General features: G+C 39.3%; 3 protein-coding genes across 4 annotated transcripts in view; 1 reads left to right on the top strand and 2 right to left on the bottom strand.

Moving 5' to 3' along the window:
• The window catches only part of LOC146458468 (uncharacterized), a 71,343-nt gene that overhangs the window by 10,155 nt on the left and 39,377 nt on the right, over positions 1–21,811 (bottom strand). The gene's annotated exons all lie outside the window — the stretch shown is intronic.
• Positions 3,381–12,833, bottom strand: LOC146458473 (transmembrane protein 184B-like). Its single transcript, XM_085090783.1, has 7 exons — positions 12,520–12,833; positions 9,430–9,592; positions 8,605–8,695; positions 6,981–7,056; positions 6,744–6,835; positions 6,081–6,250; positions 3,381–5,339 (listed from the first exon to the last, which is right to left on the bottom strand). Exons 1-7 carry the CDS (start codon positions 12,694–12,696, stop codon positions 4,831–4,833), a joined length of 1,278 nt encoding a protein of 425 aa, XP_084946909.1. The 5' UTR covers positions 12,697–12,833; the 3' UTR covers positions 3,381–4,830.
• LOC146458472 (uncharacterized) lies at positions 13,894–21,806 on the top strand. 2 transcript variants are annotated; one of them, XM_085090601.1, is made up of 5 exons: positions 13,894–14,040; positions 14,366–14,454; positions 16,406–16,799; positions 17,666–18,462; positions 19,889–21,806. In XM_085090601.1, exons 3-5 carry the CDS (start codon positions 16,420–16,422, stop codon positions 20,167–20,169), a joined length of 1,458 nt encoding a protein of 485 aa, XP_084946727.1. In that variant the 5' UTR covers positions 13,894–14,040; positions 14,366–14,454; positions 16,406–16,419; the 3' UTR covers positions 20,170–21,806. The 2 variants fall into 2 exon arrangements, with proteins under 2 accessions (XP_084946727.1, XP_084946728.1); XM_085090602.1 differs by lacking the exon at positions 13,894–14,040 and having other exon boundaries at positions 14,068–14,454.

Genomic DNA, 21,811 nt, shown 5'->3' with positions numbered 1-21,811 from the left:
GTGAATCTCATTATGAAAGCGAGGCTAAGTACAAAGCTTTTCATTTCAAAATCAGTTGTATTTGCATATGAGTGAAAACCAGTATTCATAATAAAAACTTTGCACTTAGCCTCGTCTTCATAATGAGGTTCAAAGCAAAAAAGCACGTCCTCGACTTGAGCAACTGCAAAACCAAACCCTGAATGTTTTACAGGATTCGAACCCATGACCTCTGTGATACCGGTGCAGTGCTATAAAAAAACTGAGCTATCAAGCCAACTGGGAGCCGGCCATCGGTATTGTGTGTGTAAGATACCCTTAGAAGATGAAGAATTGAAGCGAAATATATGCCTCCTCCTTCTAAATCTACCTATTATATTGTTACAGCAAAACGACGTGCTGACCTTACAAAGGGTGCGGGTTTTTTTTTTTTTTTTTTTTTGGGGGGGGGGGGGAGAATCCAAAAACGGATTTGTGGTCTCAGATCATTCGGATCATGCCGCATCAAAGGAACCGACGAAGTGGATTCGTCGGTTCCTTTGATGCGGCATGATCCGAATGATATGAGATCACAAATCCGTTTTCGGATTCTCCCAAAAAAATGCACCTAAAGTAAATGCTTCAGTTTTAAGTGATAAAAAAAACCCGCAAATGTCCGCCATCAAAAAGAAATGAATCCTACATTAAGATCACGTTCGTTTGACCGTATTCCATAAAAAAGGCTAAAGAAAGTACCCTCTAGATTTCTCGCAGTTTTAACGTAAATTTAAAACAAACAACGAAGTTAAAGCAAACTTTTACGCGCCCACGATAAATTGAAGACCCATTTTGCACTCTGGTAACTCCGAAAACCTCACGATGAAATTTAAGCAATCATTAGGGAGTTTAAGAAGCTACCACTGCCACCGCAGCGAGAACGTCAAACAAAAAAAATAGGATTAGATGAGAAAAAAAACTGCCCTGTACGTGCCTTAGAAATTTTAGAACGTTTCTTTGCCGTCTTCGGCCAAACAACTCGTTCGTTGGCGTTGGCGTCGTGTTTTTTGTTTTTACAAGGGACCTTACGAATGCACGACGTCAACGAAAACGTCATAGAGTCTCTTAAGGGACTATTTCTTAACGCAACATTGCGCGGACCGTTTGAATGTAGCATTTTATTGCAGCGACGTGTTGCAAGTTTTTTTGTGTGTGTTGTCGCAATTGATACTTTGCCAAAAGTTATCAGCGCGCTATCTTAGGCCCCATTCACACTAATCAGGTGTTTGCAAAAGTATCCGTTTTCATCACGGCGAAAACGTCACCGTTTTCAAAAGTCACCGTTTTCATCTGTCCACACTGGAAACAAAGCGTTTTCAAACGTCTCCACTTTTAAAACCGCTTTCGAAAGTCTCACGGTTTTTGTCGGCGTTTTCGGGCATTTTAGTGTGGATGATAGGCGAAAACGTATCAAAGCATATGCGTTTTCAAACGAAAACGCATTGGTGTGGATGGGGCCTTACACGATAACAACTTTGTATTTGCTTCGAGTTTATAGAGTTGTTTCATTGTGTTTTTATGGACTGTTATAGTTTGGTTCGAGTGAAAACTTTAGTTTGGTTTTACGCCATTCACATGAACACAAGCTAACGGTCCACAATGGGAGACAAAAATTTGCCACAGAATGACAAATTTCTTAAAGGACTCATTTTTTGATTACTCGAAGTCTTAAAGTTGGTACCGTCATTTTTCTCGCACAAACTCAAAACCGCGTCCGTTTACAAAAACCGGATGCATGATTCAGTTTTAAATTGCGTTGAAAGTTTGCTTTAGGTCTACTTTTCTACGCTCTGTGATTGGTTAATAAAAATCCTCGCCACTTTCTCAACCAATGAAAAGGAAAACCAAAACCAGTTGGTGACTTGCTCGCACGCGTTTTCCCGCGCTTGGTGCCGGTCACATGTATTCGCTTCGAGTTCTGATTGGTTGTGATCAGCAAGAGTAATTACTTTGGTTTTGGTCCTACAGAACTGAACCAGGAACTGAACTGAACTTACATAACCCTTTCAATGGAATGCTTGAAATTATTAATTCTCCTTCATGACCTTACAGAATCTATGGATTTTTTTTAATTTGAGTTCTAACAGGAGCATAAGGTGCGTTTTCAGTGTCAATATTAAAAGCTACACGCTCAGCAAAAAATGTCGAAAAGGTTCCCTTCTTTCTTTCCCTCTCTCCCCTTCAATGCTGAATTTCACCAAGCTGGAGTGAAAGAAACGCTGTGAACGCAACATTGGAGGAGGAGGGAGGGCGAGTACCTCCTATGACGGTAAGACGTGATTTGCCCTGGGTCTCATGCTCAGTGAGGTGTTTCAACAAATAATGATTGCAGTTGTAACTTTACTCCATTTTCTAACCTGCGAAGTAAAATGTCACTCATTTCCTCTCATTGAAATCGGACACCGTACATCCCTTTTGGCCTACAAAACAATACATGCCTCTTTCCTTGAATTCCAGAAAACAAAACATTCCGCGTTTCCTGAATTCTCAAAATATAACTTCCGGCATCTTCTGGCTTTCGCTGTCGTAATAAATTATCAATTTGAAATGCTGTCTTCCTGAGTTGAACAGAAAATATGCCGCAACAAAATATCCTACATTTCCTGCTGAACAACAAAGTTACTTCATAATGAAAATTCTCTAGTTACAAATTGCCTTTCCCCTTTCTTGCTTCATTCTTCATTCTGATTTGTGAATGCGCGTGGCAATGTGCGTAAATTCATGCCACTTACGAGAAAGTGTTTTTCTATGATTACCTCCGTAAAAGGTGCTTTGTCGCGGGGATTTTTAAATTTCCGGTCAAAACTGTCGAAAACTGAAACTAAGTACTTTGTTTTGTCTGGAACAAGAGAGAGATACCAATCAGTTTCTATCTTAGGCTTGAAAACGTTGCAATCCATTTCCATCCGCGCCATCCGGTACACAGGCGCCTATAAATAGTTCGAGTCCACTAGTATAGTAATTTTGAATAAAACTGGACTGTTGTTTTCAGGTTTTTATTGGCGGTGTGAGCCTGACTTTCAGCTTTTTTCAGTGTTACTAAAAATAGCTGACAGTCCTTTCCTGTTGCCTGCACACGTTGGAAGAAGTGCTAAAAATTGTCAAGCTTTTGTTCATACAAAATGTTGACCCATGCTGGATGGAAACGTTTGAGAAGATTAAAACTTGGGAAGCCATTGTATTTATACAAGCCGAGTTAAGGGGGGAGGGGGAGGGGAGGGTGGAGATGAAGGCAAGAGGATGCACAACTGAATTTGATTGTTTAGTAGGGACTTTCTCAGATCTGGAGATCATCTTCTATCTGCTGCAGTGTAAGAAGATATTGAAGTCCACACAAATATTGAGCTCTTCGCACATACAAGGTATGTTGTCTTGTAATCTGTCATGTTTATTACTCATTGGATTATGGCAAAAATATTAACACTCACTCTTGAAAAAATGTACGTCTATGAAAAGAAGATATACACGCTTGTTGGTACGAATAAATAAATTAATGCATGACTTAAAATTTACAATATTCAAGTGCACGATATAGCGTAACTGCAAACAAATTTTAAAAACCATTTATAGACTCACTGGAAATGAGGGTTTCTACAAAGATTACAACCTGACATAAAAAGACGTTTTTTGACGGCCAAACACCAAGAACCTTTAGCCTGTAAACACGCTCCGGCGAGCGGAGTTCTCCACCCTAAAAATCCCAGTCACGGGGACTAATCACTTGTCTTACCCGCAGCCGTTTACATGGGAATGGGTGATATACAACCCTTCACAGGCTTACAACCTGAATCACCCACATGCGGTCCAATTTGCATAGTGAGAGACGTCTGTTGTTAACAAATTGTGATATCTCACTAACTAGTTCAAGTTCCAGGACCAGAATTCGTATTAACAGCTTTTAAGCTGCGCCCATGACTTTCAACTTCATGTTTCAAGTTTCCATTAATCTTTAACTTGAACATATTACTGAAGTTGTTCGTTGCTTAATTTAGGTCCCAACTGTTCCTCATGGTAAGACAGTTGAGCAGCTAGACAAAAAATTCCATTCTAATGACGTTCCCAGGGTCCTCTCTCTGACCCTGGGAACGAGGTTGTAGCACTAGGGGCATTAGTATATAAAAAAAAAACTGCGTTTAAACTACCTACATACTTTAATCTTATTTAAAACGGTTTCAAGCCAAGTGTGAACACTTTTAAGTAAAGTAATATGCAAACGTCAACTAAAAATCTGTCCGTTAACCATTTTCCGATTAATATTATGAATCACGGTCATAGTAGGTTTTATTTACAGAAACTTCGGTAAACAAACCAGCTCCAGCGTCGAAGTATTTGTTCTCCATATTCTCCAAACTAGTTAACATGGAGTTCTTACAATGTTTTTAGAAATTGGTGTCACACGAAGTCACGCATAACATTACTGGCGTGCAACTCACTTGAATAGGGAGGGGGGGGGGGGGGGGGGGGAGGGCTAAGACATTCTTATCACACGATAACCATTCTGCTGACTACACGTATGTGATTGGTTAAGTAGGAAGTAGTACCCTGAGAAGGGGGTCCTGGAGAGGAACACTGCTACTGATCCTCATCGCTCCTAGGGAAGCTGTGTGCTGTCTTTTTTCGTTGGTGGGGAAGCCTTTAGAATTCTGAAAGCTATATCAGGTGGGGATTTTGCCCCTGGCAGGTTCAGCATTGGCAGGTTTCAGATGAATGGCCAGACAGCACCTGATCCGATTAAAATAAAACCATCTCGCCTCTAGTTCGATCAAATTTCAAACAGCCGTTTTGTCACTCCTGTGACTCAGTTTGATGATCGCGTTAAAACTCCTCATCAGAATCCAAAAGCGTAGTACTTTCATTGTCATACTTATATCCGTGGCCATCAAGTACCGTTACTTGCATCCCAGGCCTGATGCAGTCTAAATTATCCACCACAGTACTCTTGTACGATGTCACATTACTCCCTGGTATAGCACTCTCTTCATTAAAAACCTTCTCTTCATTGAAGGTCTTTGAATTTTGCGCGTTAGCATAATGTTGATACGATCTGGAAAAGTTATGGATTGCATCGTCCACAATGTCCTTAGGATTTATCGTTTGTCTCAGGTTTCTTGATATACTTTTCAAAGCAATTCCCTGTCCCCGCTCGTCTAGTTTTCTCTGGTGGCGGTAGATGGAGTAAGGAAAGGCATACCTCAATGCTATGGCCGCGAAAAACATTTCTATGCACACCACAAAATTCTGGTAACCAGCAGCAATTGTGCCTGCAGATATGTCATGGTATGTACGGATGGCACCTGCCTTCTCAAATACAGCGAGCAGGACACCTGAAGTAAAGAAAAATACTATTTATATACGGGACCTTTAATTTTTTTATGCGATGGAGTGGGGTGGGTGGGTGAAAAAATGGCTTTGAGAGGGGGTAACCTACAAAAATAAGCACCCTGGTGGTCAGATGGCCATTGAAAAAATCTCCAGAAGCAAGCCATACCTCGAGCCATGACCTTGAGTCAAATATTTTGCCGTCCAGCTCTCTCTCTAAGTAAATAAGTACTAAGTCTTAGCCCCTTAATGGGCTGAAATTTTAGCCTGGGTTGAAATCCTCCATATCTAACTACAACTGGGAGCTAACAGCAGCATCTTGTGTGGATGGGTTACCCTGTTTCAAAAATGTCATCTGGGCCCAGTTGTTCAAAGCCTGATTAAGCTAATCCTGGGTTAATGTGAGATTCGATTCAAATTTAATTACTAATCAATGTAGCCTAAACGTGGGGCAGGAACGCGTGACGAACCCCTAAGAACGTCTGCGTGGGAGGCTATAATCAATGAAGACTGTTCAAAAATATTTTTGTTCAGTAGATTTTACTTACACGTTTCTTTTAGCTTAAAATGAGCACTTAAAAACATTTTTAATGAGCAAGTTGAAAACCTCGGTTAATTAATCGGGGATTAGCGTTAATTGACTTTCGAACAAGCGGGCCCTGGATGGCTTGCTGCATGCCTGCCTCATATGTTGTTGATTTTTAATCCAAGTTGGTACATCAAGACACAAAATATTATTTTCCTACCTTGCCAGAAAGAGAGAAAAATAACAGACTTGACGGTGAAAAACTTCAGCACAGGATAATAAGGACTGAGCAAATCTCTTGTGGCCTGATAAAACAGAAACAACGCATACAAAGCCAGGGACACTGTGATGTTGTACACGATTGTGATGTAAAGATAGCCACGGTCAGCCCTGAAATGTAACAAACAAAAACAAAATTAATTGTTTTTCTCTGCAGAGTCTTTAAACACTAAATGTGAAAATTTCCAATATTCATTCAAAAAAAAAAATATTATAGAACTATTCCAAAATTTAAAATGCTCCAGGGCGTGGCTGGTAAAAATGTAGACTTTCATTTTGGTGCAGCACCAGTTCAAATCATTCTGTGTGGATAATAGCCGTCTGAAACACATCACCGAGGATGGTTGAAAACGACAAGAAAAAGCTTGACAAAGTGCAGCCTCAGTGCAGTCCCTTGAACCTGGGACCTTCAGATCACAAGTCCGGCGCCCTAACCACTAGGACATGCCTCCTCCCTTGCTCTAAGATTTGTTATTAGAAATCCTGAGGTCATCTGAAAAGGCCCTCTGAACAGATGTTTCAAAAGAAACCCCAAGCTAATAGGACAAGATGAAACATGGTACCAAATATTTCACTGATAACAATCACATGACTGTATGAGTACCTCCAGTCTCCATCAGAGTAGTATCCCATTGGCTGAAGAATGAGTGTGATGACTGCCATGATTGGTTTGATTACACAGTACTGAAGAGTCGCCTGGATGGATGCATATAAACCACAAATATAAAATCAGTATTAAGTACAAGACGACAGAGAATTAGCAAGATGTTAGAGTCAGAGGTTAGTAACAATGAAAAATGCAATGAGGTGTACATGTCTACCTGTACCTTTCAAAACTCACCTGTTTACAAAATCTGAGAAAAGCTATATTGTACTGGCATCTGGTGAGACAACATGTGCACCACAACCAGCTTACCCTGAAACAACATATCACAGCATAAGAACATTAATGACCACATAATGCAGGCACCAAAACAAGTATTAATTGACTATACCTCACATTATTTTGTACCTTAGACAGAAATTGTTTCTTTGAGATTTTACACCCGCAGCAGGGTGACTGTTTTTCACACAGGTGGCCAAAAAGTAAATTATTATAATTTCCTGTTTTGTATGTTTTATGGATTCTAAAAGAAGCTGGGCAAAATCAGGTTCCCAGCAAAGCCAATTTGCCTTGCAGCTGGTCTTTTCTGAAATCACTGGACACTTTAGGGTTGGTGATATGGAGTGATACTCAGACTATAATATGAGGCAACGTGGTTGAGTGGATTGGGGGCGGCGTGGTCGAGTGGTTAGGGCGCCGGACTTCAAATCCGGGTTCTGTGAAGTCCCGCTCTGTCCGCTAGCTGGAGTTGTTTCTTGGTAGCCCTGAGTTCAACTCCTCAGCCGCACTTGTAAATAGCCAGCTGGTCTGCCTCCTGCCAGTTGGGGTTTTTAACCATGTTATGTTGTATTTGAATAATTCGTTTGAGAGATTTAATGCTCAGCCCCACTAGCAAGGATGCACAATCTGCAAGCCGGCGAGGCATGCGAGGCAGACGTGAGAGGCACTCAGGTTAGCCTAAAAAAACACTCTGGTTAGCCTAAATAGCCCTCAGGTTAGCTTAAATAGCTCCCCAGTCAGCTTAACGGTTAGCATTTATGTTGGAGGTTGTTCATGCCTCGCATGTTTTGTTCATGCCTCGCACGTCTGCCTTGCATGCCTTGCTGACTTGCATATTGTATACACTCCCACTAGCACTTGTGCAATAAATACTGCTCAGGGTAAATAAAGCCTAAAAGGATATTATTATTATTATTATTATTATTATTATTATTATCATCATCATTAATAATAGCCATATTGGAAATATGTCTGAGCATGGTTACTCATTTGCGTCAGCTGAAAAGTGCCCAACATTTTAACCAAGTGAACATGCTGGTGAAGGTGGATTGTGTTGAGGATGCAACTAAGACCCCGTCCACACGTATCCGGATATTTTTGAATTCGCAACAATGTTATTGGATTCATAAATTTCCACTCTGGAGAGCAAATTCAAAAATTTCCGGATTTGCTTGCGAATTCACCGGATGCGTGTGGACGATAGCCGTATCCGGAAAAAAAAGTTGCGGATTCAAAAATATCCGGATACGTGTGGACGGGATCTAAGAAGAGATCCCAGAAAGGAGAAATGTGGGAAGACCCAGACCAACCTGTCATAGAATGGTTGAGAAGGAACAGTGTAAGGATTTGGGTTAGAAGAGTAGGAAGGATACCTGTGAAGTGGCATCCAACCTGGAGGAGTGGAAAAGACTTGCTCAAACCCAGTTGTATGCCACTTAGGCAATGGTCTATAACATGCCTTGAGCAAGAAGAAAAAGACAAAATGGAAGAAATAGACAAGTTGAGCTTCTCTTTTCCTGTTGCAAAGGGGCACGCTGTCATGTCTGAATGGTTTAGACAAAAATTTTCAGTTGTTACTTACTTGATAGGCTTTCCTCTTATCTCACTCAGGATAGACATTTCACCACCCAGATATTCATAACACAAACTTAAAAAGTTGTAGATGACAAATGCTGCAACAAAAAAAAAAAAAAAAAAAGAATTTCACTTCAAGATTCTGAAAATGGCACCTTTTTAACAGCGACATCAAAATGTTTTGAAGGCAGCAAAAGCTTGATAATGCTTTCTCCAAAGCTAAACAATCAAACCTTTTGATTTTATCTGCCATACAACACTTGACAAGAGCACTCCAAGATAAGTTACAGAATCTATTTTACTAAGTAATTATTTTTTAAGCTGCTGCAAGCTCCCTCTTTAATACAACCTTGCAAAACATTTAGTGTACAATACTAGTCTACTTTTATAAATTATGCCATTTATTGCTAATGCAACATTTCAACTAAGCATTTAAACTTCAATAGTGAACAGTATTGAATTTCTTCTTACAATGCATCACTGCTTATTATTAAACCTACATGTCATGATCAATGTGCAGTTCCAGAAAATATCCATACTCCCCCAACGGAAGGTCTTTTGTTTTGCACCCCTGCTCCCCCTAGGAAATTCCAGTTTAGCTTTATACTTTACTTCTAAAATTTTGACTTTTAAGACCCCCCTCCCCCTAGGAATTTCCGATGACCTTCTGTGGGGTGGGTATGGATTTTTTCTGGAACTGCACAAATCTAAAATTAAGCGACTGATCACCAAAGATACAATGTCTTGATCATGATACAAATTCTGTCAACTAGTTCTATAAGGAATATATGGAGTATGGTGAGGATAATATGTAGGTTGAGATTGGGTCTACCTTCATAGCAGTCTCTGATGCTGTCAAAGTACACATAATAAGATTGCTCAAAGAACAGCAAACTCAGCCAAGAATCAAAAGCATAGATAGGAACGATGAACAGGATTCGAACAATCCACCTCTGCTCATTAGGGTTGGTATAATACTTCAAATGCTGATAAATCTGCAAGCAAAATAATATAATTTTAAAATCACAAATGACAAATTCTTAATTATATAATAATATATAAAGTTGAAACAGGGAGGACTTTTTAGCCACATTTACAGGTACATTTGCATATGTAATTTAAGCAGACTCTATAAATTGTGTCTTCAGGCTCTACATTCTTTGGATCTCTCAGGCCAGGTCTTAACATTTTTCCACTTTTTTGTCCTGTTTCACTTTTACTCAGGATTCTTCAGGGATTGCCACATCTATTATTTGGCAGCACTTGTCATTCTTATCGATGCACTATTATTATTATTATTATTATTATTATTATTATTATTATTATTATTATTATTTATTATTATTATTATTATTATTAATATTATTATTATTATTATGTAATTTTAAAAAAAGATGTGCAGCATCTCATATGAGGACACTGTTTATGATCCTTTAAAAACACTATTCTTGACAAAATTGCTTTCTAAATAAAGAGGACAACAACAATGTTATTGTCAATTATTAATTTACAAATATGGTTGGTGTCCTCTATCAATAATAATATTTTTTATTTCCAGAGATACCCTCAATCTATCCTTTTCAATTCAAAAGAAAACTATTTACTTCATTGACATTATATTATTAAACAATATTGAACGATATTACTTAAATTTGAATAAGTATATCATTTGTCTGCAATACACCAATATTTATAATTAAAAAGCTCTCAGTTCCCATGGCAACTGTCACAACAAATTAACACATTCAGTTATTTTAGAATAATATTAACACTACTTCAGTGAAACTGCTACAGTTTGAATAGTTAAAAACTTTGACGGGTAAAAACTTTCTTTGATTAGAAATATTTAAATTATTACGATTGTCAGAGGATTATCAAAAGACAAAAGTAAACATCATTTTGTCTTTCAACAAATAAGGGTAAAATAAAATGCTTTCTCTTGGGTACAACTTTCAAAATGATTGAAAGTTTACTTGACAATAATACTATCACAATGATGAAGATGTTTCAGATCATTTTTTTCTTTCTTTTTTGGTGGGTGGGGGGAGGAGGGAGGGAAACACATGTTACGTTAGATACAAAAAAAAATGAATTAAAATTAAAGGAGAAACAACAGTGGGAAATCCAAATGTTTGTGAGACATTTGGCATAATTATTGACTCCTTCGAATATTAAAGACAGTATTCATCAACATCATCCATTCTTTCTCTCCTCAAAGAGAATAAGGCCTTAGGACCCAGTGAATGATGAAACTCTGTTTCAAAAACATTAAAATGATTTTCAATGTTTTCAACTAGAAAGACACCATCATTTTAACAGCCTGAGGATAGACATGCCAGTATAAAATACTGTTATATATTAATATAGTAAATATTATATAGTAAAAAGTAAATATATTATATATGGTAAATTTTGTAAACATTTAGTTCCTGAAAAGGACAGTTAAACTTTTGTCTAGTTTAAATTAATAATTAAAAGTAAACTAACTGAATTAGAACTCATGCAGAGAAGAAAACACTCATTAGCAAAATGTTTATCAGTTAGTGCCACAGAAATGCCACCTAGCAGCAAACATTTTATCAGAAACATTTTTTTTGTAGACAGCAAAAGTTAGATCCATACATTTGCAAATGGCGAAAGGTTTTAAAAACAAGGTTTCCACAAGATTAGGAACCCTTAGATTTGAGTATGAGTACAATTTTCAAATGTTAAACCTTTATATCACAACCCCAGAACTCTCGCTCCTAATTCCCATTAATGGCTAGCAGGTAAGGCTCGAGACCCTGGAAACAAGATTGGTGTGACAAGTGATTATCTAACCTGGGTGAACTGGATTTGAAAGGCCGTACTCATACTCAATCTCATACTCGTAGTCAAATCTTAAGTTCCCTTATATTTTTATTAACGTAGGGCTTTGACAAACTGACAGCTTTCTTTCCTTTGGAGCTTTTGATACAGGTCACACCTTCAAAACACATAATTTATGTTTTCACTCTGGTTTTGCTTCAGTTACTTTTCCAGAGAAGTAACTTACAGTTTCTCACACTGTTTTATACTGAAAAAAATGACAAATTTCATCCTGTTCTTGTTCAGGCGATTCCCTAAACGTAGAGTTCTGAAAGTCCCAGCCCTAAAATTTTCCGAAATTACAAATAAAACCCTCCATAAATCCACGCAACCACCGAGCCTCACTCCAAAATCCAACTCTGTTAATTTTGCTCGCGCGATAGATACACCAAAAGTTACAAATTAGCCAATGTGCGCACGTGCTCTTAAACAAGGCAATAAGAAGCAAAAAACCTATCAATCAAACTTAACTGCCAGTGCGCGCTCTGAAAAGCACAAATTCAATACCAAGTTTTACGAAGTTTTCTCTAAAGTCATCATAAAGTCACAACATTTCTACTTAAATTAATATGACAAATCTGCTCCTTAATCACCTTCTACATAATATCATAACAGAATGAAAGCAGATTTTATAAAATGAAGAATAATTCAAGATTAAAAATCTACCTCTTTTTTATACTCTACCTGTTATTTACCTCATTCAAGTTTTATTATAACCCTAAAGTAGCTAAAGAAGGATCTCTGTTTCAACGCTCACTTATTGAAAACTTTTGTTAAAGTGACGTCATGTGCATGTATTGACTAGAACTCAAACCAATAAGCAACGTACGACATAAAGATTGTACAGCACCATGTATTATATATTATCGCCGAAGAAAATACAGAATAAATGTTAAAAATTAAATATTTGACAAAGTAGAGATAATAACACAACCAAGTATACCAACAAGTAACGCCCAAAACCCCTAAAAAATGAAGCTTAAGCTTAAAATATAGATCACACATGTTTATTTCAGTTGGTAAATAAATATAAGCTTACCGTCGTGGCGAAACGCAGACACGTTAGATTTCTTACCTGGTGACATGTTATGATCAACGATAACCACACAAATATCCCAGAAATACCACGAGCAGCGGCCGTTTGGAAGAATATCCGTTCATCTTCCAAAATTCCTGGTGTTGTTTCGGTTGCTGTTGTTGGCAAAGTCGTAGTATTTGGCAAACTTGGCAACGAAGAAGAATTGGCTAACATGGAAACAGGAGATCTCCAAACTATCCAAACCGAAGGTGTTAATCAAGTCTTTTTTCTACACTTCGTGGGTAGAATCAGAGAAAACTGATCTGAAGGCGCTGGTTAGTTGTCAAGTGATTCTTCCGCAAGAAACTCCAACCGATGTATCCAAAAATAGCTACTCAAGGGAGCTTCCGCTGGCCAGTTCCCGAACAGGTGGCTTCTGAATCTTCAAAACTTCAACTTTTTTTTTTCTTACCAAAAGCTTATAAAAATGTGCTTGACCTAACTAAAATACATATGTCATTTGTTTATTCTGCCATAAAGCCCTATCTCTTGCCTTATTCTCTCCGCGCGCACTGTTCAGACTGTTTTCATCCCTCCAAAGTTTACGCCAATGTCAGTCATACTTTCGTCATATGTACATGTGTATGTATTGACGTCACTTATTCATGAGGCATAGAAATTTTCAGCCCTTTTTATTTTGCTCTTGAGTACGTCAGCTAAATAATAATAAGAGCAGTCTATGCAACACTGTTCTCTCTAAGAAGGGAAAAAGGTAGACTTGGCCAAAGTCAATCGGTTTTTCTTGGGAAAAGAGGATTTTTTTTTCTTCGGAGCAAAAGGGCAGGGTACTTGACTCGTGTTTGAGTATGGGGTGCCGCTGGAGGTTTAATACCCTGACCCTGAGTTAGGACAAAAAAGGTCCAAAATACTTCCTCTGTGTAGGACAACTTGGATAGCTAAATACTAAAAAACAATATTTTTTGTTGACAATCATGCAACCAGAGCCTGTTTAGGACAGGATCAGACTCGATCAGACCCTGTTTAGGACAAAGACGGAGGGTACTAAAAACATACAACCTGTCTAGTGGCACGCGCCCGTCTAGTCTAATCAAATAAGCGAGTACCCCCGGGGGCAAAGGGGATGTTGTAGTTGCATGCCTAGGCTCGGTGACAGGGAGGGGTATGAGGGTTGCAGGATTCTGGAGCGCGAAAGCGAGATACGAGCGCTCCCTTAAACTTCCTCTTTAGCGCGCTTGCCACGCAAGCTAATGAAATGCTAAACGCACACTGTATATGTAAGTACATGAGTAGTACGCGATGCAAAGACAAAAAGATGTTCAACTCGCGGAATACGTGCGTGTGTGTTGCGCAAACGAATTGTAATATCCTGCGAAACAAGCTTATAGTGTTCTGCAGAACCATGCCCCATTCGCGAACGTAACGGCCGACTGGAGCAAGTCTTAAAGGAGGGGTTGAGCAGGACGTTTGAATTTCTTCTTTCACTCTTCTAAATCTTGGCCGGTGGATCTTTGAGAGAAAAGAGGGGTTCTGCTCTTTCTTTACGCAGTGACAACCCGTGTAGGTGGACCTTCAGTTTTACTCACAAATATTGGCTGATAAAGGCGCAAACTGAGCAGGTTAAGGCTCCTTTGGTGTCAAACTAATTCGTATTTAACACCTTTCAAAGAGATACCAGCGCGAAAGCAATATCCAAACAATAGCGCCCCCAGTTCAACCCACTCAATCAACCTTAGACGATCAACGTCTGTCAGACAAATCTCTATATCGTTTATCGAGCTAAGCAAATTGCTAAGCGAAGTAAAACAACTTTCTGAATTTTATGCAAGTTGACTTATGTGGTAATTGTCCTCGCTCACAAACTGATAAGTTTTTTGTTACGCAGCCATCCGTATATAAAAGCTTCATGATAAAGCAGGCGCTTTCTGAGTCGTGGAGAGCCTTCTGACTGTGAGGGAATCGATACAACAAATGGTGAGTCTTTTATCTTCATTATGTTATCAGAATTTTATATGCTGTCTCCAGACAGAACGACTTAGAGCTGTAAATTAGTACGTGATAGCTACAGGTCCTTCATCTTGGCTCTCTGGGTGGTATTTCTGTTATGCTTCTTGTGAGAAAATTAGTATTCCGGCTCGACGTAAAGTAGCACTGAGTCCTCTTACATCACAAACGACTTTCGGGCATGGGGGTTAGTTAGGTCCAGTTCAGACGCCGAACTTTTTATTTGCTGAACTCAACTCAAATTAAGGTCGGCCCAAATCGCGAAACTCCCGCCTTTTGATTCAGACGCCGAATTTAATTAGCCGAACTTAATTTACTTTACGAGAGGCAGCATCTGAAATACGTTATAATTATTTATGCATTAGGTTCGGCGTCTTAATCAAAGTCGTTCCAAAGCCGTAATTCCCGGCTGAGTCAGGCGGGAAGAACGGCTGAGCCGTTCCAAATTCAAACAGCCGTTCTCAGCTAATTCAGACGCCGAACTTTAATTCGAGGTATTAGGTTCGGCTCATGAAAAGTTCGGCGTCTGAACCGGGCCTAAATTAGAAGGGGGTACCAACTTTTTGCAAAAATTTCTTACCGAAAGAAAATTTCTGTACAGTTACTACAAGATGCGTATTTTAACAATTAATTAATTTAATTTATTCATTCATTTAGCAGGTAATTTTATAATACTTGTACGTCATGTATTAATTAGGAAAAGAATATATTAACGTATTTGTATCCTCGTTAACTAACTATACCTACAGTCTTTGTCAAGAAAATGTTTTATTTATGACCAGGCGCAGTTTCAGAGTGCCTGCCTTGTGAAGGGTGTGTAGATTGAGAGGCCACCGTGCATTTTTGCTTTTAAAACCTCTTTAAACGGCTTCAACATTTGCTTCAACATGCGTTCAACACTTTGTTTGAACCAAATGTTGGGGGCGTTTGAAAAGGTCGTTCAACATTGTTGAAAGTATAAAAATGTTAAAAGTTTGTTCGCGGAAAGCGTGTTGAATCAAATTTAAATTGGTTTAAACTTTCATTCAACATCAATACAACATTTCCTTTGTTCTCGAAAATGTTGAATAGTGTTGAAACCGTTTGAACACACTCCGTTCATTTGCCCAACATCCCTTCAACTTTGTTGAACGAATGTTGGTCAAATGTTGAAACCGATTATACGGGACTTTAGAAGTATTTATCATCATCATCATCATCATCATCATCATCATCATCATCATTATCATCATCATCTTTATTCATTCATTTGGACACGGAAATCTCTTTCATTACTGAAAGACCCTGAAAGTGCTAAGGATAAAAATATGAATGCGAAGACTATAAATTACTTATTCATGTACTGCTAATCAATGCATTTATAGACTTCGTAAGGCCTGCCTGTCCTTTGGTCTGATTGGACAGATTGTTGTAAACGAGTAGGAACTGGAACTAGTCACAATTTCACATGATTTTCAGTCAACTCTCGCCTTGCGAACACCTCGCTATTACGGACGCCCCGATAATACGGACAGCAGCTAAATCCCCCACAAAAATAAATTACAGACGTTTGACTGTATTACGGACTCTCGCTAGGACACTAACACGCGGTCCCGAGGGTGTCCGCAATAAAGGGAGTTGACTGTATTTGTTTTCGGTTTGAAAGGGACTTTTGAAGGACATCTAGGAACTTATCTCTGGAACAAAAAGTAATCTCATACGTCGTGAGTAGCGGAATTCCAACAACTTCACGTCCGTTGTCTCTCTTCAGGGAACCCTGTGGTGGACTAGCATCCCATCCCCTGGGGTTGTAGCAATATATTGCTAATTGTCTCATGGTACAGAAATCGAGCTTAATTTTCGGCCGCCAGAGGTTCATGCACGACTTCACCTATATCCATAAATTTTTTTTCGATCACTAACACTGCCGTCTTGTTTCCAGAGCATCAGCAGATCATGTTTCAGGTGAACTTGAGCTTCTTTGCAAAGTACCTTTTATTCTTGACTGCCACCCTCTGGTCATCGTCATCACTATCATCATCAGCACTAGAGGAAAGAAGGATCCAAACCAAAGTCCTCATTCTTGGTGCAGGCCTATCTGGAATAACAGCTGCTAAGACCCTTCTAGATAACAACATTACGGATTTCTATGTCCTTGAGGCTAAAAATCACATTGGTGGTAGAATTCACGCAGTACAGTTTGAAGGAGTTACCATTGAGACAGGAGCAAACTGGCTGCACTTATTGGATGATGATGATTCAGCTGCTCTTGCAAAACGGATGGACGATACAAGGATGGGCGGGATTTGGTGTAATTACTCTGATCTTATAATCAGGTTGGTTGTAGAATTTTAAGTTCGAGTTCAGTCACGTTTGTGCCCCTGAAACATTTTTCATTCAGAAAAAAGGGCTTGATTTAACACTTCATGTGGTAAAGTTCATTTTATTAGCGTGGAATCTAATCCAAGCTCCAGAAAAACTGGCCGAAAATCTCAGTAAATTAGCCAACATCGAGGGGTGAATGGCAAAAAATAAACTGAATATAAGAAGTACAGATTCATTCCATTCTCATCTCACACTTAACTTGTTTTCCACGCGATTGACTTATCGTAAAGTGACATGGGACTCAAAATCTGCAATATGTTACCGGCGGCAAAAAATGTTTCGTTAAAAGTTGTTCGGGTGTTATGTTCCGTTAAATTTGTCCCTTGTAACGACACCTTTAAATGCAATGCCGGTACAATTTGTTGTTTACTGCTTGATTTGTTTTGAGTTAAAGCCTAGCTTGAGCTAGCCTTCAACTTCATTAAACAACAGTAAAACGCAAACAAACAAACAAACACTTATAATTAGATCAATATAATCCATCTTACAGGATCCGCTCAGTACTCGGCATCTTACATTTTGCGAATGATGAAACCATTATAGAATAGTAATTTTAACATAACCGAATGTAACTGTTTAAAACAAAAGATGAGTCGCATGGAAATTGCAATAACTGTACGAGTAAAAAGACACGTATGCGGCAAATGAATCCACTCATCAGTCTTAATGAATAAAGCGTATGACGAACCAATTAGAATTCGACGGTGGGTTGTGCGGCAACCCGTTTGTTGTTGCACAAGTTTTTTTTTCAACTAACCACAGAGCTCTGCAACAAGTGCAATTTGTCTTTGCTGAAATTTCCTTTGTTATCTCACAGAGACGAGAACGGCCAAGACGTTACAGATTGGGAAGTCGTTCATAAATTTAGAGAAGAAGTTGAAGAAAGGGTTGAAGACTTCCAGTCTGCCAGGAAGAGAAGAAACATGCCAGACATCCCAGCTCGGGTTGGCTTGCAACTTATGGGATGGGAAAGTAGACAACCGATTGAAAAAGTGTTCGAGTATTTCAAACTGGATTTTGAACACGCAAAGCAACCTGAATTGGTTTCTCTTTATCAGCTGTTCAATCGAGGAAAAGACTTTTTTGTTTCAGATACACGAGGTGTATGGTCTTTGTTCGAGGATCTTTACCAGCCTTTGATGCGTCATATTCTAATGCAGAGAACTGTTCACAATATAACATACTCTGCCAATTCAGTGGAAGTTCACACGGAAAATAACGAAGCTTTTGTATCGAGTTATGCTCTATGTACCTTCAGTACCGGGGTGTTAGCGAGTGACATGGTAGCCTTCAACCCTCCCCTTCCGGAGTGGAAAAAAGAAGCTATTTATAAGAATCCAATGTCGGTGTATACGAAGATTTTCCTCAAGTTTCCAGTAAAGTTCTGGGATGATCACGAATACATTTTGTACGCTTCAAGGCAGCGCGGTTACTTTCCAGTGTTCCAAAACTTGGACCGACCGGGCATTTTGCCAAATGGCAGTAACATTTTACTTGTTACTGTGACTGGGGATGAAGGGAGACGGATTGAAGAACAAACAGACAGCGAAACAAAGGCTGAGATTATGACACCTTTGAGGAGACTTTACGGAGAAAGCATTCCTGACCCGATAGGTACGATCGCAATGAAAACTTGTATAGGAGTAAACCTTAGAGTAGAGCCCTGGTCAAACGGCGCATGATACTCGACGATAGTTGATGATACTCAAAACTATCATGGTAATGCATTTATATACCGCATTTTCTATTCATATATATTCAAATGCGGTTTACAAAAGTCCATTAGCGACCTCATCCTACCCACCCAACCCATGAAATCATGAAACAGCACAAAGACCAGACCAGCACACCGGGAACTCCATGCCCTACTCTTTGCGATTAGTGTCTGGGTTGTTTAACGTCCCACAGGGTTATGAACATTGAAGTGTTGTGAGACGGGGTCTTCGGTTTATCGTCCTTATCCGAGAAGACTAGAAAGTCTAACCATTTACAGATTTCATTATCATCCACTATTATCAGCTATCATGCAGCGTGGTCAAACGGGAAAACTATAATCAACTATCACGAAGAATTTGAACGCGCTCAAAGGGAATGATAGTTGCTAATAGTGCATGAAACTTGGTGGTCAAAAGAATGAACGAGTTTTGCATATCATTAACTACCATCGACAATCATGCACCGTTTGGCCAAGGCTTAAAGCTTAGGGTGCGTTCTATTGACCCTATTCCGGAATAGGAGTACACACAATGATGACAAGAAATCCCTCATAAGAGGTTTTTGTAGTTATTGGAGTACAAAATCGCTATTAAATTATCATGTGTCAGCGAAAGTTTGCAGGAATGTCTTCCCAAATTTACTTAAAAGGGAAATCTAACCGAGCTGTTCCACTTATTCTTATTCCGGAATACGGTCAATCGAGCGACTCTTTAGTTTTCATATGTCGGTAATACCCCATCCCACGCAAACTAGAATTTCCTTGTTTTTCAACCTTTTTCCCAATGTTACGGGACATTTTTCAGTAAAATGGATTTCACTGAGAATGAGTCAAGATCTACAATAAACGCTATGTTCACTTCCTGTGAAGAAGATCTGGTCCACTTGATGTAAAAGATCCCGGTAGGTAGCAGGGCACCTCTCGCTTAGCCACAGAGCTAAATAGCCCCAAAAGTCCCTGCTACACCAACGTATGAAAGCACATGAGCGACGCTATCCCTGATATTCTGGATAAGTTTGTAAGATGGGTGCCCAAAACAAGAGCAGGAACTGAAATGGCACCTCCCTGCTCTTATGAGGTCTTTTGTTCTTCTCTTGAGCTTGATATGGAAATTGCGCCGTAAAGCATGCATACACATTTGATTTGCCCGTGGCCTGTAATAGAAATGGATTCAGCTTGTCATTGCTTTTTTAAGCAAGAGAAAATACAAACACCTAACATTTCCGTTTCGGCCTTTCTTTACATTACATGATTTGCCGACGCCAGCCGTGCAAATCATGCCAATCGTTCTATTAATTGATTGATTTGTTTATTTATCCATTATAGCAATATCTTATCATCGATGGTCTAAAGATTCCTTCACACGTGGTGCATACAGTGAGCCAGTTGTGGGTACAACTTCGCAAGATTTCAAAAACCTTGGAGAGAGACTGGGTCGGCTTTATTTCGCGGGAGAGGCAACGAGCGAGGACTGGTACGGGTATATGCAAGGGGCGTACCTGACTGGGAAAAACCAAGGCCAGGCGATTGCTGATGAGTTACTGCGCATGTCAACTGAAGAGGACTGTGATGCTGTAGATAATATGGTAGTCTACGATGAGCTGTAAACAGAAATTGTTATTGAGTAGCCCGTGTGATGGAAGCTAAAAGGGGGGGGGGGGGGGTACGGGGTTGCACTCAAGGAGAACATTCAAGCGAAATAATTAACATGTTTCCAGCATTTGCGCATCATTTTATAGCCTTACGCCTATGTTCGAGAAAAAGAGGGTCAAAAGTTAAAAATTAAACGAAAGAGAGGTAAAAAAAATTACTTAGTAAGAGGTTTTAGTACTGGGCTATTTTGTCGATTATCGTGGTACAATCAATCATTTTCAACCACATATTCATAAGGAATTCACGAATTTTAATTTTGAAGTGAATTTTTCCTTACTCTGCTCACATGAATAAGTTGAAATACAGTTTCCGTATAGGTGCCCCAGTTCTTGAGAAAGAACGCCTTTGAACTTATAGCCTTGAAAATTGTTAGCTTATAAAAATCGTCATGGCTTGTTGATCTTGTATTGTAAATTATACACATTACTAGTGGGGTGTGAAAACTGAGGCTGTCTGTTCTGGGGGTTAAAATGCCACACGATATGACATGCATCAGTTTAGTAGTTTCTTCAAAGTATAACATATTTATGGGCAGTAAATAAGAAACTATAAATAGAGGAACTGCATGTGTCTGGCAATTTTTGAAGTACATTTGCCGAAGACTCACGTTTCTGAAGGACTCTGAGAATTTTGTCAGTTCAAGAAGAAGAAGAAGAACTGAAGGACAAAGATGAGGAGGAGGAGAAGGACAAAGAGAAGGGGGAGGAGGAGGAGAAGGAGAAGGAGAAGGAGAAGGAGAAGGAGAAGGAGAAGGAGAAGGAGAAGGAGAAGGAGAAGGAGAAGGAGAAGGAGAAGGAGAAGGAGACGATGACGACGGCGAAGAAGACAAAGAAAGAAAAAGAAAACGAAATAAAACACGGAAAGTTACCCATTTTTAATTCTAAATTAGACAAGACAGAAATGTGACGTTTATAAAATTCTGGGACGAGTCCTTCATTCTGCTGAGCTTGACTGAGCTTCATTCAACCATTTTCCTATTAGAGTTGAGCACGGGAAGCTATAAAAATAGATATAGGCCCGATAACAACTTAAAATGAGGGCGCATACTTGGTGACCGAATTTACATTTCAATTACTTCCTGTTTGCCATCTATGGCAAAGAAAACAGGCGGTCTGGCGCGTTCCATAATTAATGTAATATAAATATAAAAAAGGAGTTTAAGATTTGTAAGTGTTTCGGTTTCCAGCGGAAGTGTCGGAATATGTTTGTTTTTAATACATCAATATAGAGCACCGATTGGTTGAAACGTGTTTACACCCGGAATTCGGTACGGCAAGAATTTGGGTAAGAAACAATCGGCGGATGTTCGGTAGCTCATGACGTCACGACGAATAAACGATTTCCACTTCGTTTTAGCTCGTTCCTCAGTTTCCGAAAGTGTCCTAAATCGAAATTCCCGTTGTCGCGAAAATTTCAAAGAAACCACAGTTTTGTGTTTCCGTACCTCAAAATACAGGCGAGCCAATCCTTCAAAGGATTGTTTACAGAAAAGAAACAATTTGGTAGATAACATTGGGACACTCACAGGGTATTGTGGCAGCACTTGTACTTGTGTGATGTTTTGAATTTTATAGAAGGAGGCCCGTGTTTGACTGG

Source organism: Pavona decussata, unplaced genomic scaffold (genome assembly GCF_977016875.1).
Source record: "Pavona decussata unplaced genomic scaffold, jaPavDecu1.1 SCAFFOLD_233, whole genome shotgun sequence".
NCBI lineage: Eukaryota > Metazoa > Cnidaria > Anthozoa > Scleractinia > Agariciidae > Pavona > Pavona decussata.
The sequence above is the reverse complement of the archived record's forward strand: the minus strand, read 5'-3'. Positions and strand labels throughout refer to the sequence as shown.

Bases quoted from the DNA above. Each gene is read 5' to 3' on its own strand.
- LOC146458472 (XM_085090601.1), top strand. From the start codon at position 16,420: ATGTTTCAGGTGAACTTGAGCTTCTTTGCAAAGTACCTTTTATTCTTG. The intron at 16,800-17,665 runs GTTGGTTGTAGA...GTTATCTCACAG, and splicing joins TACTCTGATCTTATAATCAG to AGACGAGAACGGCCAAGACG. The intron at 18,463-19,888 runs GTACGATCGCAA...TATCCATTATAG, and splicing joins AAGCATTCCTGACCCGATAG to CAATATCTTATCATCGATGG.
- LOC146458473 (XM_085090783.1), bottom strand. From the start codon at position 12,696: ATGTTAGCCAATTCTTCTTCGTTGCCAAGTTTGCCAAATACTACGACT. The intron at 9,593-12,519 runs GTAAGAAATCTA...TTTTGCTTGCAG, and splicing joins TGATCATAACATGTCACCAG to ATTTATCAGCATTTGAAGTA. The intron at 8,696-9,429 runs GTAGACCCAATC...TTTTTGTTGCAG, and splicing joins CATCAGAGACTGCTATGAAG to CATTTGTCATCTACAACTTT.